At 30.0% G+C, this 17,436-nt stretch overlaps 1 protein-coding gene, 1 non-coding gene and 1 pseudogene across 5 annotated transcripts; all 3 read left to right on the top strand.

Moving 5' to 3' along the window:
- Positions 1-566: 566 nt before the first annotated feature.
- Positions 567-4,361, top strand: LOC127143766 (pentatricopeptide repeat-containing protein At5g55840). 3 transcript variants are annotated; one of them, XM_051083875.1, is made up of 4 exons: positions 567-715; positions 1,114-3,888; positions 4,000-4,115; positions 4,331-4,361. In XM_051083875.1, exon 2 carries the CDS (start codon positions 1,141-1,143, stop codon positions 3,781-3,783), a length of 2,643 nt encoding a protein of 880 aa, XP_050939832.1. In that variant the 5' UTR covers positions 567-715; positions 1,114-1,140; the 3' UTR covers positions 3,784-3,888; positions 4,000-4,115; positions 4,331-4,361. The 3 variants fall into 3 exon arrangements, with proteins under 3 accessions (XP_050939832.1, XP_050939831.1, XP_050939830.1); XM_051083874.1 differs by having other exon boundaries at positions 849-3,888; XM_051083873.1 differs by lacking the exon at positions 567-715 and having other exon boundaries at positions 723-3,888.
- A 1,028-nt stretch (positions 4,362-5,389) lies between these two features.
- LOC103487075 (uncharacterized) lies at positions 5,390-9,613 on the top strand. 2 transcript variants are annotated; one of them, XR_007820360.1, is made up of 5 exons: positions 5,390-5,665; positions 6,953-7,030; positions 8,094-8,299; positions 8,655-8,813; positions 9,332-9,613. It is a non-coding gene; the product is annotated as an uncharacterized LOC103487075 (transcript). The 2 variants fall into 2 exon arrangements; XR_537165.3 differs by lacking the exon at positions 9,332-9,613 and having other exon boundaries at positions 8,655-9,039.
- Positions 9,614-14,816: 5,203 nt separating this feature from the next.
- LOC103487077 (bidirectional sugar transporter SWEET5-like) lies at positions 14,817-17,028 on the top strand (annotated as a pseudogene).
- The last annotated feature ends 408 nt before the right edge of the window (positions 17,029-17,436 follow it).

Below are 17,436 nucleotides of genomic sequence, written 5' to 3'. Positions count from 1 at the left end.
CAAAAATAGAATTTAAACCTATTATTTATTTAAATATTTTACGAAATTAAAATACGGAAGAATATCATAAGATTAAGAATGTTGTAAACTGTTGTCAAAATTTAATCATAAAATATTATCAAATTTTAAGACATTTGTTAAATATTAGGTATGAACTCCATAAATCTTTTTATACAAAAAAAACTCCATAAATCTTTCAAAATTAAAATCCCAGTTAGTTCGTTTACGAGGGTACAGTATAGACAGGTTTTTGGTTTTTCGGTTTTGATTGTGAAATTAGGACTCATTGCTTGTAAATTACATTGGAATGTGAACATGTAATCACCATCTTGTTCAACAAATCACCATGAGAAATACTAAATTCATACATATTATGCATTGAATTTCACAGAGGTATATGAACTTTTCTAGTTGATATTCAAATTGAAGGAATCATCATTTCTGCAGAAAAATTCGTGGCTTGGGAAACCCTATTCAATCCCATCGCTCTCAAATGCTGCCTTGTAATTTTTCTTATTCGTTTTCTCTCTACACAGATTCCTCATGGAGAACAGTATTTACACAATCCTCACTATCGGTCGCTGGGAGTCACTGAATCACATGAACTATAAGTTTGCTTCACTAAGACCAATTCATGGAGTTTTAGCGCTGAAATTCCTCAAGTGGGTCATCAAACAGCCTGGTTTGGAACCCAATCACCTCACTCATATACTCGGTATTACTACTCATGTACTTGTTAGAGCTAGATTGTACGATTATGCCAAATCAATTTTGAAGCATCTTGCACAGAAAAATTATGGGTCCAACTTTCTTTTTGGTGTTCTTATGGATACATATCCTCTTTGCAGTTCAAACCCTGCAGTTTTTGACCTTTTAATTAGAGTTTATTTGCGGCAAGGAATGGTTGGACATGCTGTAAATACTTTTTCTTCCATGCTCATTCGTGGGTTTAAGCCATCTGTTTATACTTGTAACATGATCATGGCTTCCATGGTCGAGAACTGTCGAGCTCACTTGGTTTGGTCTTTTTTTAAGCAAATGCTTACTAGTAGAGTTTGTCCAAATGTTTCCAGTTTTAATATACTGATAAGTGTTCTATGTGTGCAAGGGAAGTTTAAGAAAGCGGTTAATATCTTAACAATGATGGAGAGGAATGGCTATGTTCCTACTATCGTTAGTTATAATACGTTGCTTAGTTGGTGCTGTAAGAAGGGAAGATTTAAATCTGCACTTATGCTGATTCATCATATGGAATGCAAGGGAATTCAAGCAGACGTCTGTACATACAATATGTTTATTAATAGTTTGTGCAGAAATAGTAGAAGCGCACAGGGGTATTTAGTTTTGAAGAAAATGAGGAAGAAGATGATAACTCCTAATGAAGTTTCTTACAACACCTTGATTAATGGCTTTGTAAAGGAGGGAAAGATTGGGGTTGCTACTCGGGTTTTCAATGAGATGTTAGAGCTTAATCTTTCACCAAACCTCATAACTTACAATATTCTAATTAATGGACACTGCATTAATGGTAATTTTGAAGAAGCATTGAGAGTTTTGGATGTGATGGAAGCAAATGACGTGAGGCCTAATGAGGTTACTATTGGAACTCTTTTAAATGGTCTATACAAGAGTGCCAAATTTGACATAGCTAGAAATATTCTGGAGAGATATCGTATCAATAGAACATCTCTTAATTATATCTCACATACTGTGATGATTGATGGGCTATGCAGAAATGGTTTGCTTGATGAAGCCTTTCAATTACTAATTAAGATGTGTAACGATGGTGTTCATCCTGATATCATAACATTTTCAGTGCTTATAAATGGATTCTGCAAAGTTGGGAATATTAACAAGGCAAAGGAGGTTATGTCGAAAATATATAGAGAAGGATTTGTTCCAAACAATGTTATTTTCTCTACATTAATATATAACTCTTGTAAGGTTGGAAATGTTTATGAAGCGATGAAGTTCTACGCTGCTATGAATTTGAATGGGCAAAATGCAGACAATTTCACATGTAATTCGTTGGTCGCTTCTCTTTGTGAAAATGGAAAACTAGTAGAAGCAGAGGAATTCTTGGATCACATTACTAGGATTGGTCTTGTTCCTAACTCTGTTACATTTGATTGTATCATAAATGGATATGCAAATGTAGGAGATGGGTCAGGGGCATTTTCAGTGTTTGATAAAATGATTAGTTCTGGTCAGCACCCTAGTCCTTTCACCTATGGCAGTCTATTGAAAGTGTTATGCAGGGGACAGAATTTTTGGGAAGCAAGAAAACTATTGAAAAAGCTCCATTGCATTCCATTGGCTGTTGATACTATATCGTACAATACATTGATTGTTGAGATAAGTAAGTCAGGAAATTTACTGGAAGCAGTTCGCCTATTTGAGGAGATGATTCAGAATAATATTCTACCGGATAGTTATACATACACTTGTATTCTGTCCGGATTAATTAGAGAAGGGAGATTGGTTTGTGCCTTCATATTCTTGGGAAGACTCATGCAAAAAGGAATTCTAACAATGAATTCAATTGTATACACTTGTTTGATTGATGGCCTTTTCAAGGCTGGCCAGCCAAAGGCTGCATTATATCTTTTTAAGGAAATGGAGGAAAAAGGCCTCTCCTTAGATTCAATTGCGCTTAATTCAATTATAGATGGATATTCAAGGATGGGAAAAGTGTTTAGTGCCAGATCTCTAATTTCAAAAACGAGAAACAAAAATGTAATACCTAACTTGACTACATTTAACATATTGTTACATGGTTACTCCAGAGGAAAGGATATAATGAGTTGCTTTAAGTTGTATTACCTTATGAGGAGATCGGGCTTTTTTCCTAACAGATTAACATACCATTCTCTTATTCTTGGACTTTGCAACCATGGTATGTTGGAACTTGGAGTTAAGATGTTGAAAATGTCTATTGCTGAAAGTTCTACTATTGATGACTTGACATTTAATATGCTCATTAGGAAGTGTTGTGAAATCAATGACCTGGATAAAGTCATTGATTTGACTCATAACATGGAAGTCTTTGGGGTTTCTCTTGATAAAGACACACAAAAAGCCGTTACTGATGTGCTTGTTAAAAGAATGGTTTCCCAAAATTATTTCGTTTTTATGCATGAAATGCTCAAGAAGGGTTTTATCCCTACGTCTAGACAATATTCCACTATGATGAAACGACTGTGTCGAGTGGGGGACATACAAGGGGCATTTAAATTAAAAGATCAGATGGTGGCACTTGGTGTAAGTTTGGACGATGTCGCAGAATGTGCTATGGTTCGAGGGCTTGCACTTTGTGGGAAGATTGAAGAGGCAATGTGGATTCTCCAAAGGATGCTTAGGATGAAGAAAATTCCTACTACCAGCACGTTTACAACTTTGATGCACGTCTTGTGCAAAAAAGACAATTTTAAAGAGGCACATAATTTGAAGATCCTTATGGAGCATTATCGTGTGAAGCTTGATATAGTCGCTTACAATGTTCTCATTTCTGCGTGTTGCGCTAGTGGTGATGTTATAACTGCACTTGACTTTTACGAAGAGATAAAACAGAAAGGTCTCTTGCCAAACATGACCACCTACAGAGTTCTAGTTTCTGCTATTAGTACTAAGCATTATGTTTCTAGGGGTGAAATACTTCTCAAGGACTTGAATGATAGAGGATTAGTGTCTGGGTATATAGATGGGAAGTCGCAAAAATCTTGCAAGAATTTTCTAGTTGCCATGAATAAACTGAACTCCTTAAGGCCCAATCAAGGAAATTAAGTCAACAACAAACTGAAATACCACTGAATTTGATTCTGAGCACAAGGAAAAATCTAGTTCTTGATGGGAGTGACTAGTATATCTTTCCAAGTTGATACATCTAAGGTTTGGCTTGCCTAAGCATGTTTCTTTTAAGAATATTTGCAACCTTTTTGTAATTTTTTGCTTGAGAATTTTGTTTATCCATGTACTGATGTGCCCTTTCAATTGCTGCAGGTTTGTTACAATCATGTATCACATACTTGCTTGGCCAACAGACTTTGACAATTCAACTTTTAGTGGGAATATGCATAGGAGGGACTGGATTAAAGAGCCAAATAAGGCAGCATCAGGTGATATTAGTTGCCAAAGCCCCTTTCAATTTTACTCTTGCTGTATTCTTCTCTTTGGAAATACTTTATGTTTCCTTTTTTTCTTTTTTATTTAAACTACATTTGCTGCCTTCTACCCTATCTTTTTACACATTTTTATATATTATTTTTCTGTTTATTTTAAATTATCGTTATCATTAATCATCATCATCATCATTATTATTATTTTGTGGCAGATCCTTCTCAACAATGAATGTTGAATACGAAAAAGCACGGTGGTATATATCAACATTATAGGATTACGTGGCATGGTGAGTCTTCTCTTTGAAAGATCACTTGTTTGTGTTTCTAAGAAGATATCTTGCTGTTAGGTTACAATATTTTAAAGAAACCCATGTATTCTAATTTGAGGAAATTAAACGGTCAACTATTTAAAACAAACATATTTGATTGGCACAGAGTACAAAATTTCTAAAACTACAGAAAACTCTCAATGCAAACACAAAACCAGTGATCACTAAACAGGCTTGCATCTCCATTTTTCCCCATCTGATAACCACTTTTCCTCTATCATTAGACAGACTTATAGCCTTTTGCATTTTCCATCACTGGAGTTATAGCCTTCCATATTTTCCTCTTTAGTTTAGTTATTTTCATGTTAATGTTCTAGTAGCGACAAAAAACTGTTTGTTTAATAGCTTTCACCTTCAACATTTTGCACACAATGCTATTAGTTCTTTTAAAAACCAGCGGGTGTCAAGTGTTCAGTTAATGCCTTCTTTTTGTTTTCATTCATAATCAATTTGACTACCCCACCACCTCCTTTCCTTAAACTTCCCAGCCCCTTTTCACTTGAAGAAATCCTATCATGTTTCCCTGCTTTCAATTCAAATTGTTCAAGACCTAGGTGCCACTGGAATTGATTTACTCCAAGTATCGTCATCCTCTGTCATCCAAGCCATGAAATAAGATACAATCATCAACATGAGTCAATGTGAAGCAGTTTTTCTTTTGGGTTTGAAAAGCACGTCTTGTTCCTAGTTTAAACCTGTCTACAAATAGTTCCTAAAGGTCAAATGAAACTCTTCCATTTCCCCATCAAAAGTATCTTTTTTTCTTTTATAGGAAACTAAAACTATTTTATCACGAGGGTCCCTAGACTAATTACAAGAGGAGGACATAGTTTACAAAATGTCATTTTCTTCTGTGTTTGTTGTATATTTGGTACTCACAAGAGCAGACTACCACCTGAAGCTGATGATGTTTTGCTATTTATCTGCCTCCATTTACTTAGTGGAAAAGAACCAGGTCTCATAACATTTGGGACCATGGTTGACGTCTGCAGACCAATTTCTTGGCTAAAGATTAGGTATGAAGCCCTCTTTGTGAACCGTGGAAAATAACAAGATATCGTTTGACTAGCCTCAAAGCCACTCGACTAGGATCCTGCCATGTTGGGGTTAAGTCCATAAAGTTTGTATTGGTGCCATGTGTGTAGAATATCTATGCTCAAACTCCTCACAAACCAGTACATTGAGTAGCTCCAACACATCAGACAGAATACAGAAAAGGTTAGTGTTCCTTCATTATGGGCTAAAAACAAGATAAATGCATGTCTCCAAATCAATTGTTTGTTATTATGACTTTCAAATCATTATATCCATTTTTTTTCTTGATTTTCTTTCTACTAAAACGCTTAAGAGTTTTTATTAAGTTTTGATATGAGTTTTCCTGGTAAATTAATCAATCTTGAAAATATCCTTCAATTTCTTCCAATGATACTTATGTCTCTTAGAGAAAGAGAACCTTGTTCAAGACAAGAAAGTTGGGTTGCAACAGAATGATAGTCACCCATACTGGGATACGCTCCCCTTGTGCACTCAGACATTCTGTGCAAGAAATTGATTTTAGAGAAGTATTGTAGCCTCTCTTCTTATATAATGTAATGTATTAATTTAAAAGATGGAGAGAGTTAGCCATATTTGATTAGGGTTATTTTATTGTTTAGTTTCACTTTCTGTTTCCTTTTGATAAGGACAGATCACAGAAATTGAGGAATTCAGCCTATGAATACAAAAATGTGGTTCTTGCTTATTTCTACTCTGATTTGTAAAATTAATATTTCTTTGTAGGGAAGTTTATTGACTTTGATTGAAATTTTCAGCCATCTATCAAAGTTCATTATCTCTCACAATATGTTTGCTATTTTTTTAACTTATTTTTTGCTGACGAGCACTAACACAAATGCCACTTGTCGTATCTTCTTTTACTTCGTAATGTAATAGCCTAATAGGTACATTTTTGCTACGTATTTACTTATGGTGGTTGCCATTTTGGTGAAGAAACCTATGTTGGTTCAATATATTTGATAAACTGTGTAGTAGAATCTACCATAAGACAATTAATCTTTACAACAGTTCCCTTGGCCTTTAATTGAAATGGGATCGAACTGCGGCCAATTGAAAATGAAAAATTGAGGCAGTTTTTGTAAAGTAAAAGAAACTGCTACTGTGATGAATACTGAAGTTTGCTTCTTGATGTTGATGGAATGGAATCACTCTTATGTGATAATTTTGACTTTTGTTTCTTTTTCTACTATTCCTTAGCTTCTTGATGGATGACCTTTGAAGAAAATTGCCATTTTTTGACAAAACTCTCTCCTGTTGATACTATCTCATGCCGAACTTGACCGTCTTTCCAGTCTTCTCCAAGCTTGTTTTTGTTGTTGACATCTAAACTTAACACTGTTTTAGGAAATTCAGATTATTAAGATTGCAAACAATATCTAAGCTAAGACACTGAAAAAGCTATATAAGAATTTGGAGTCGAGGTCTTTCTAATTACTGATATATTTTCAGGGAGCTTTATTACTTAATGAGGTCAAGCTACAAATACGGAGAGTAAAACACATGGGTAGAGTTAATTGGTGTTTTGAGGTGAGCTGTATTCTTATCAAATGTACTTTTTTTTGACAGATATCTGAAAGGCATATTTGGAAAGTGTAAAACTTGTCAAATGTACTCTTTCGACAAACATCTAATAAAGGCATATTTGGAAATTGACACTTCTTAACACTTAAAATCCTTTTCTAAGCAGTTGCAAAGTCATTCCAAACTGACCTTATGCTTATATGAGTAAGTATAACATAGAAGTACTACTATTTTTGTGTTTGTTGTTCAAATATCAAATTGTTAGACAATTATGGGGTTAGATTCATTGCCTTGAACTTGGCGGGAAAATGGAGGGAAAATGAAAATGTCAGGTTCTTTCTTCATTATTGAAGTTGCGTTGTTAAGATTTATTTATTTTTCTTTTTAGTTATTGGTAACACATCCTTTCTATGAGTAGTGAGTTATGTTAATAAAATTACCGAGCATCTTGCTAACTTTAGCATAGCTTAATTGATTATGGTGTCTGATAAAAGATCAGAAGTATTTTAACTCTTGAAACCATTGAGTATCTCTGATTGTAATGCTTAATTGCTATTCTTGAATACAAAGAACACTACGAATATTCTGAAGGGGAAGGACTAGAGAAGGACGAGAATTATGTTTATCCAGAATTTAAAGTTGCTAATTGATATTACATTCTGTTTCAATCATCAATGAAATTGTTCCTCTTCCAGAAACAATAATTGAATTTGAATACCTTTTAGTAGTTCATTATACTCTCTCAAACCCCTTTGCAAGTAAATTCTATTTGTTATTTTTCTTGGTTTGAATTTCATACACAAAATGAAGATATTTCATTTGGTATAGTCCTACTCCTACCCTGATTTGGAAAAAAGATGATAATTTTATTTGGCAAAGAGATGTCATTTCATTCTTTGAAGTAACTTTTTCTTGTTCTGTTTTTGCAGTTTTTAAATTTTCTTCTCTCTTTTCCTTTTTAGACTTCAATTGAATTTCTCTTGAATTCTACTAAATAACTTTTTAAAATTTGGATTGGTTTAATGCAAAGGTTATATCTCTAGCTGTTCTACTTCTGTTACCATGTCAGGTTTTGCCTTGGACAGCTAACATCCCAAACTACTGTGTTGCATTCTTTATGGTTGGCAAGGGAGGGTACCGACCAGGCGACCACTTATTTTTGGGTTGCTTGTTGGCACGGTCTCTATGGAGTTGTTTGAGATTGAAGTATTGGTTTGAGGGAAATAGCAGAATTTTTAAAGAGATTGTGAAAGATCATATCGGAGGTTTTGAAAGGTAGTTTGGGTTTTATGCTTCTTTATGAGATTATATTTACTATGCTTTAGCTATCTTATTGAAGTTGATCAGAAAGATGAAGTTGGTCAGAAAGATGAAGTTATGTGTTTATGTTATTTAATGTCTATTTGGTTCTTGAAGTTTCAAACAAGTACTTGGACTCTCATTTTTTTATAATTATTTAGCTTCTAAAATTAAGATTTTGAGTTTAGTGTTTTTAGTAGGGTGTTTGCATTGTAAAATCAAGCTTAAATTAGCAAATAATTTATGGATTTTATATGATTTTTGTATCTTAATTGTGTAAGAAAAGTTTAAAATTGGCAAGAAGCTTATTAATTTTTGTGTACCCATGCAGAAAATTTAATGAATCCAAATGGTTGTGGGATTAAAACAGATTGCTATAAAATCGATTTTACGGAAAGATTTCAAGAGCCTCATCAATATTGACAAGTTAGAGTAGCGCATGACCTCCATCTTCAGCAACAATTTCTACCTCATAAGATCTACATAGAGGGTATCAAAGCTCTCCATTCCTTATCTGTTCTATCATTTTTTTTTTTTTTGAAAAAAACAATGGAACTTCTATTTTTCTTCTTTGTATCTTGAATTCAAAAAAGAATTTCCAACCATGTTTCTCGATCTAATCCTCTTGAAAAGCAGTGTTATAATTTGGTTTCTCTTGAAAAATAATAAATTGAATTCGATTGAGATAAGGACTGGGTTGAGTCTTCTTGGATTGATTTTTGTTCTCGATCTCAGCTATTGATTTTGCAATTTTTTCTTTTTTACTTTAATTCTATAATTTCTTTGTCATTCCTGTTCTTATTATTGTTTTTGTTTTCCTTCGGAGCAAGCTGTTCTCTAAATTATTTACTTTTTCACCTTCAAGTTGACTACCGTTTTGATTTTATTTATCTTCAATGAAGTTTCTTTGGTCAATTTCAATGTATATCTCATCTTTAATTTTTCATGGTTGACGATTTTTTTCAATCAGTTTTTTTTTTTTTTTTTTATTTTCTTTTACTATGACAGTTCTCTCTGGTACACTTTTGTTACTCCTCGTCTCTTTCGATATGACTTGACCCTCTCCTTAGGACTCAAACATGTGAATTCTCCAAGGAGGAGCAACAATCCTAACATGTATGTTTTAATATCTCGGCACAATCTCGATACATGGTTTGTTTTTATCAATTCAAATTCATATTATTCGTTTAGATTGACTCCTATATACTAAACTTGAATCTGATAAGGGCTAGATAACATTTGGATTTTGTAAAGACATGAAAGGAGTTAGACGTAAGACTTTGCTTTTAACCCTAGGCATAGCGCAAAACCTTTAGAATCATAGCACAAGTACACATGGTGCATCCAATTAGCATTATTAGAGTAAGCTTCAAAAGGCTACACTATATAATTAAAGGAAGAATGAGAACATTTTATTTTATTTCTTCCTTTCTCAAATATTACAAAACTTTGTACACATATATTTAAACTATCAAATATATACACTTTTTTTTTATGGCATTTTGATTAGCAAATGTTTTCTTCATACACATTATTATATAGGAAAAATATAAAAAGAAAAGTCAAGTACAAGTGGTATAAAAAGTTATCGACTTTTTTTAAAAAAATATGTAATTTAATTCTTTGGATTTTGAAAAATAAAGTAGTTTAGAAAGTTGTTTGATTTTTCTTACAGTGAGTTTAGATTTCTAAGAGATAAATGTTGCAATCATATACTCATGTGTCCAAAATCAAGAAACAGTAACATATAGTATAGCTCTATCACATTATATATTTTTTCTCCAATAAAAGAGAAGTGACTTACCTGAGAAATTTTTGTGCATCAAAGCTAAATTTGAAATCGTTAGAACATTATAATGGATCAGATTGATTTTTTTTTAGAATTTAGAGGTTGATATTAAACTTGAAATTTTCAGGATTTTAAAATTCCTTTTCTGTAGGGGGTACAATTGATTTTTTTTAATTATTATTATTTTAATAAAAGAAATTTCATAGACGCAAAGAAAAAGTAACTTTAGAAACACACGAGGAAAAAAAAAAGAACTATTAATTACTTCATAAATTCAAAGGAAATTAGAAGCTCAACGTCTCTTAAATCTTACAAATGAGAAGAACAAGGTCAAAAGAATTCGAAATACTAACAACGTAACGGATAAACACAATAAACAACCCTAATTCCCAATACAAGAACAAAAAGAGAGGTAGATAACTCCCAAACACCACGTCCAAGCATTGATCTTGTTAACTGTATTCTTTGACTAAGTTGAGTTCATGTGTATAGAAGTATATGACTTTTAAAAAATAGAAATAAACCTAATATGTAATACAAGGGATGTTTGACCTTATCAATGAGTTTATGAATATGGATAAAAACAAGTAATCTCCGTTGGGAGTTTGATTTCACTTGGACCCTCTGCTAAGAGTATATTCCAAAAGACCTAGCCTAATAAAGCTATTGTAGCAGACGAGTCAGAAATCTATATAAAATCTAAAAAGTACGAAGAACTAAGAAGGAAAGCTGTAAAATAATCTAAAAAAATTACACATTTTGTTTAGATAGCTCTAGATGGTTCTCAAATTTTTAAACAGTAATTTTTAATCGTCGGATATTTTAAAATAAGTTTAAAAGATCCTTATAATACTTTTTAAAAATTTATTCTAAATAATTATGTTACATTTTAAATTATAAAAAACATTTCTAATTTAAGATGTGGTACATTTATTTTTAAAAATTTAAAATTATTCAAAAGAAATATTATTCTAAAGGTTCCACGACTAAAATTGGACACACCTTCGAAACTCAAAAACAAAATATATTCATTTAGAATACAAATGTACATAGAAAAAATAACTCATAAACCAAATATTCATATTCCTCCAAACTCGAGGACTAAAAAGATAATTTAACAAAATAATTTTTTATTTTATTTTAGGTAAACATATTTATATAGTACAAATTTCCCAAATACACTTTGATCAATAGCCAACAGCCAATATTACCTAAATGGGCCTTGGTCATGGTTTATATCATCATGAATGAAGTTAAATCTACATCTACAACTATGATTTTTGGAACGTTTAGATGTTTACATTTGTCCCATCATTCTCAAACAATGGCCAAACTTTTTTATTTTTACCTAAATTATGATATTAAGTTAACTAATAATGGTTTTCTTAGTGAAAAAAATTAATAGGACTTGAAAATTCATATTTAATTATCAACAAGCCTACCTCGACTCTAAACTATATTAACTAAGAGAAATTGAGGTATGAATTCTCACGACATGTTATTGAACTAAAAAAAACTATAATTGTTATTAGTCTTCTTATTTCAACAATTGCAAAATGGAAACTAAACCGTTAAATTTTGTGTTGATAATCAGTGTCTTTGTCACTTGAATTACTAATTAAAGTTACAATATTCATTAGGATCACTAATAGAAGATTATTGTCGACTAAGATAAGTATCGTATTCCTTTTAAATACAAATAAATTGATGATATGACTAATTTAATCATTTTTTAAAAGGTAGGAATGTAGCTAAGAGAAAAAGGGGACGAATCGGAAGGGTTTAATGTTTCTTAAAACTAGAGTAGGAGATGATCAAGCAGTGGGAAGATTTTTTTTTCTTTTGAAAGGCAACGACCAAATAGAAAATAAAATAGAGGACGCATTATTTAATTTAATTCTAAAAGAAATTAAAAGAAGGAAAACTTTCCCAAATATAACAAATTATTATAATATTTACGACCGCTAATAAAGTCGATAGTTAGTCATTTTTTAAATATTTCATTTTTCATCTTTTTCTCCTCATCTTGCTCATGTACTCTTCTTTTTTGGCTTCGATTTCTTCCATTTTTTTTTAGATTTGAGTAACCAAATATATTTATTTCTATAGTCTTTCTTGTTTTTCTATCTTTTAGGTGCATGTATGTTTTTTTTTTCATTCACTGCATGCATTCGTCCTTTTCTTTTCAATATAAAGAATATTGAAAAAGAATCATTTATACCAAATTTTGAAGAAAAAAAAACCGTTGATCGTCTAGTGAAATCTAAACGATCATGTAACCTAATTAATTAAATGTAATAAAATTAAATGACAAAATTAAAAAAACAAATCTAAACGATCATATACAAATCACGTTAACAAATATATTAAACAGATTGTTGACGGGACATGGGTGTACGTACTTTTTCTTTTTTCGGAATTGTTTTATAAAATGTAAATACTTTGCCGTTTTTTTTATATTTTTGAGAAGACCCTAAAAAATCTCCGACTTTTATGGATTATTGCAATGAATCTATATATATATATATATATGGATTTAATTAATGTCCAAAAGAATTGAAAATTAAAGAGTTGGAGATGGGGGGTAAATGTGGAAAATGAAAAGGAGTTGGTTTGAATTCTGTTTCATATGTGATGATACATAACGACGTGGCATTTACTTTATTTCCTCAAATTAGTTTATTATTTTCACTAACATCCCAATTTTAGTCTTCCCCAATTAATTCTACGGATGAGTTTATTATCACTTTTCGTTTCAAAATCCAGAATTTCTTTTCTTTTTTTTTTTTTTTTTTTATTTCTTTGATATGCAATTTTAAAACAAAAATATTAGACTTACTATTTTATGTTTGGGGATGTCTTTAATTAAATTGCATATCTACAAATTCACTTCAAATTTAAACCATTCTCTTTCGAATTTTCTTTCAAAATTTACAAACGGCAAAACTAATTATAGTAATCCACTATTACTCAGTAATTTATAAATTTATTTTTTGTTAATTTTTTCTTTTGCAAATTATTATTTTGTAATAGGAAAATTGTCTAAAATATTTGCATTTTAGTGGTTTTTTCTGTGAACTTTCTTTTTAATTTTTTTGAAAATATCTCTTATCATAAGTGATATAAAAGTAATACTATAATTAAAAAAAAAAGGAATTTTTTTAATATAGTCAACTCATATAATAGACCTAAAAGAAGGCATATATAATAGACAAAATAATTAGATGACTCAGTGATCTAATTAAATGAGATTCATTAACTTAATGATCTATTTATGAATGAGAATATATCGAGAGAATCGTAAATATAACAATACGTTGATTTTAAATAAATATAATAAAAATAATTTACAGATATAATAAAATTTAGTTTTTATCTTTTAAGTTTATCTTTGTATAGATCATATCAATAGAAATCTACCGTATATAATATTATTAGTAAGAGTATATAGTAATTACTTTATTTGGATTTCTTTTAAATTTTACAAATTGGTATAATATATTTGATTATTATTCCTTAAAAATACAATACTTTTGAATTACACCATTCTCGTTTCAAATTAGATGTAAGAATAACAATGCAATTACCCCTACACTTTACAAATTTTGATAATAAAAAATAAAAATAAAAATAAAAACTAGGTTAATTGTTATCCCTTAAAAGTGCTCCAATAATGGTTAATTATCTCAATTTTATAGAAAGGTTTGAAAAAAGAAATTACATTTTCAAATATAGAAAAATATTGAATCTATATATAAAATATAGCAAAATCATCTAACTTTCTTTTAAGCTTTTTTAGCTATATTTCGTAAATAATTTCAATTCATTTTTATTCGTAATAAATTTTTTTTTAAAAATTATAATTATTAAAAATCTAAATTGAAAGTTAAATAATCATTTCACCGCTTTAAAAATGAAATTAATTAATATTTTTTATAATTAATATTATATCTACATTAGTGAATATATTTTGTCCATTTTCTATAGTATAATAATACTAATATAAGTCGTTTTAATGTTAATATTAAATGATACGTCACTTTTAAATATAACAAAATAATTAAATTTTATTTTTCTAGTAATAACAAAACATTTGATAAAATATTTAGATTGGATGGAAAAATCAAGTAATTAATTTTATATGATTTTATTCTATGCAGCGTAAATAATTTGTTAATTTTATATTTTTGAAAAAATTATTCGACATTAAGTTTTGCTATATTTTGTAAACATTTTGTTTGATTTATATTAATTGGTAAAAGGTAAAGTTTTGCTATTTTGTAAATATTTTCACAAATTTTATCATTTACGATAATTGTTTTGAGAAAAAGTATATATGTTTTGGAGGATTTTATTAAAATTTAAATAAAATTATTTGGCGAAAAAAGAAAATCTAATTTTGCAAAAGAGAATGGGAAGGGAAATAATGTAATTAAAAAAAGAAAGAGAGGGTAAAAAGGGAAAAATAGAATCTCAACAAACATGAAATCCATGCACGATATTTCAGTGAAGAGGCGGAGAGAGAAATCAGTTGTAGAGAGAAAGAGAAAGTTCAATAATAAAATTCAAAATCCAAAATTAAAAGAAATTAATCTCAGGTATTGACGCGAGAGATCAGATTGTGCTTAAATATCTCAACCGTCACATAAAATTCTAAACTATATTTCACAAAACTTTTCTCACTAATTCATTTTCTTCTTCTTCTTCTTCTTCTTCTTCTTCGTATTCTCTTCTTCACAACTTCTCCCAAAATGTTGAGCGCTTTCGAAATTCGTAACATCGTCGGAATCATCGGTATAATATTAATTTCTTCATATTCATTTTTTCTCTCTCTTAAACTCATTTTCTTAATTTCTTTCGTCTTCAACTCCTTTAGTCTTCCTCTGTTTTTCCCCCAATTTCTTGATGTTTTGAGTTTGAATTATATTTGCAGGAAATGTCATTTCATTTGGTCTCTTTTTATCGCCGGTGTAAGTAAATTTCATTATTATTGTTCATATACTTTCTTCAATAATATCACGGTTTCTTTGATTATAATGTTTTAGTTTAAGTTATTCTAGTTTGTTTTTGTTTTTCTGTGGCTGATTATTAATTTTGATTCTTTATAAAAAAAATCGAGTTACTTCTTAAAAGTTTAAAATTAGCAATTTCGGTTGTTTATACTTTCTTGAATATTAGCATGGAATTCTTGATCATTATCATTGTTAATTTTGATGTCCTGTATAATTTGGTGATATTAATTGTGAATATATCGTAACTGAAAAACAAGTTCTAGCAAATATTTTAGTTATTCGATAGTTTAGTTCAATATTTTGAGTTGATTGAGGATTGAATTTTTATAACGAGGATGTATAAGAAAATGTATTGAAATTGTGAGAGGAAGGAAAATGTGAATATATTGAATGTGTTAATATTAAGTATATATATGTGTGTGGTGACTGGTGCAGGCCAACATTTTATAAAATCTATAAGAGCAAATCGGTGGAGGAGTTCAAGCCAGATCCTTATATTGCAACAGTAATGAACTGTATGTTTTGGGTTTTCTATGGAACTGTTCATCCAGACAGCACTTTGATTATCACCATTAATGGCGTTGGTCTCGCCATTGAGCTTTTTTATTTGGCTATCTTCTGTTGGTATGCTGAATCCAAATCCCGGGTTCGTAATAATGACCCTAAATCTAAACTCAATTACACTTATTCTCATGTATCCCTTCCAACGAATCAAAATTTACTTAATATATGAAAGATATGTGTACTTGAAATGAACTAAGTTACATATATTTTCCCTATGTTTATGTTAATTTGTTTTTATTTCTTATATAATTTCAGAAAAAAGTTGGAATTTGCCTTGCGATTGAAGTTCTTTTCCTGGGGCTTGTTGCTCTAATAACTCTGTTAACATTACATGGAACCAAGAAAAGATCATTGTTGGTTGGAATAATATGCGACATTTTCAATGTTATAATGTACGCTTCTCCTCTAACAATCATGGTAAGTAATTAAAAAAAATTTATCTTCATCATAATATTTCTATTTATATGTATTATATAAGAAAAATAATTGATTATTCTATTTCTTTCCATATATATATATATAGGCAAAGGTGATAAGGACAAAGAGTGTTAAGTATATGCCATTTACACTCTCATTAGCCAACTTCCTCAATGGGGTTGCATTTGGACTGCTTATGCTCTCATCATATTTGATATCTTTGTCTTGGTACGTTTTGTTATTAATTATATATATATATATTTCATTATTCCAATCATTAAATAACAATAATTTTGCAACCATGTTAATTAACTTTTTTTCCCCCTTTAGCTAGCTTTATAAAGAAAAAATTTTAGTTTGAACAAAATTATGAAAAAATTCTCTTTTAGTAATTTCTTTTTGTATATGGATAATAATTAAATTAAAACCCCCCAGTTTAATTAGTGATTAATTTTTTTGTTTTGTGGAATAAATTTGTAGGTTAGCAATGGTCTTGGGGCAATTTCAGGTCTTCTTCAACTCATTCTCTATGGGTATTACTCAGTTTTCCATCCAAATAAGGAAGACAGTGATTCTAAAACAAGTGAAGTTCAGCTCTCCGCCACTGCATAAACACCAACAAAACTCCATTCATCAAAACAAAGTGAGTCCTCCTCCCAAAATAATTATTGAAAAAAAGAAAGTACACTTGAATTCATCCGAGCATTAGTCAATTTTAGGATTAACCTTATAAATTATATTATATTTGTGTTATTGGATTCTTGCTATTTTTAGGTCACTTATATATGGAATGGAAGCAAGGGTTTGTGTGGAGCTGAGGAAGAGATTTGGAGAAAGAATTGAATTGCATTGACAGTAGTTTTGAAGTTCATTTTCATAGCTCTTAATTGAGATAGGAGATTTGATTGGATATTTTATATTAGCCAGAAGGATTTTTTTTTTTTTTTGAGTAGTAGTAATATTGAATTTTGGTTATATGTTCTAAGTCTTTAGCATCCTTTTAACATAGTATCTCTCTATCTTGAAGTTTTTAGGAAGAAATTATAGCTTTAATTTTTTTTTTGTGAGATAGAAATTATATAGCACTATTGAAGTCTTATGTTGAAGGAAAACAAAGATAATGAGATTAAACTATATTGAATATATATATATATATATATATATATATATATATATATATATGCATGAACTCTACAATTTTTGTGATAGAAGTGAGTCACATACGTACACACTATGATATATATTTTAGATATGTTAAAAAAAATAATTAGGTTCTATTTTTGATCTATTTGAAGTAATTTTTGGAGTCCAGATTTAGTAGATTTATCAAT

The sequence above is a fragment of the Cucumis melo genome, chromosome 4 (assembly GCF_025177605.1).
Source record: "Cucumis melo cultivar AY chromosome 4, USDA_Cmelo_AY_1.0, whole genome shotgun sequence".
Lineage (NCBI taxonomy): Eukaryota > Viridiplantae > Streptophyta > Magnoliopsida > Cucurbitales > Cucurbitaceae > Cucumis > Cucumis melo.
Note: the sequence above shows the minus strand (reverse complement) of the source record. Positions and strands in the feature narration are given on the sequence as shown.

Bases quoted from the DNA above. Each gene is read 5' to 3' on its own strand.
- LOC127143766 (XM_051083873.1), top strand. From the start codon at position 826: ATGGATACATATCCTCTTTGCAGTTCAAACCCTGCAGTTTTTGACCTT.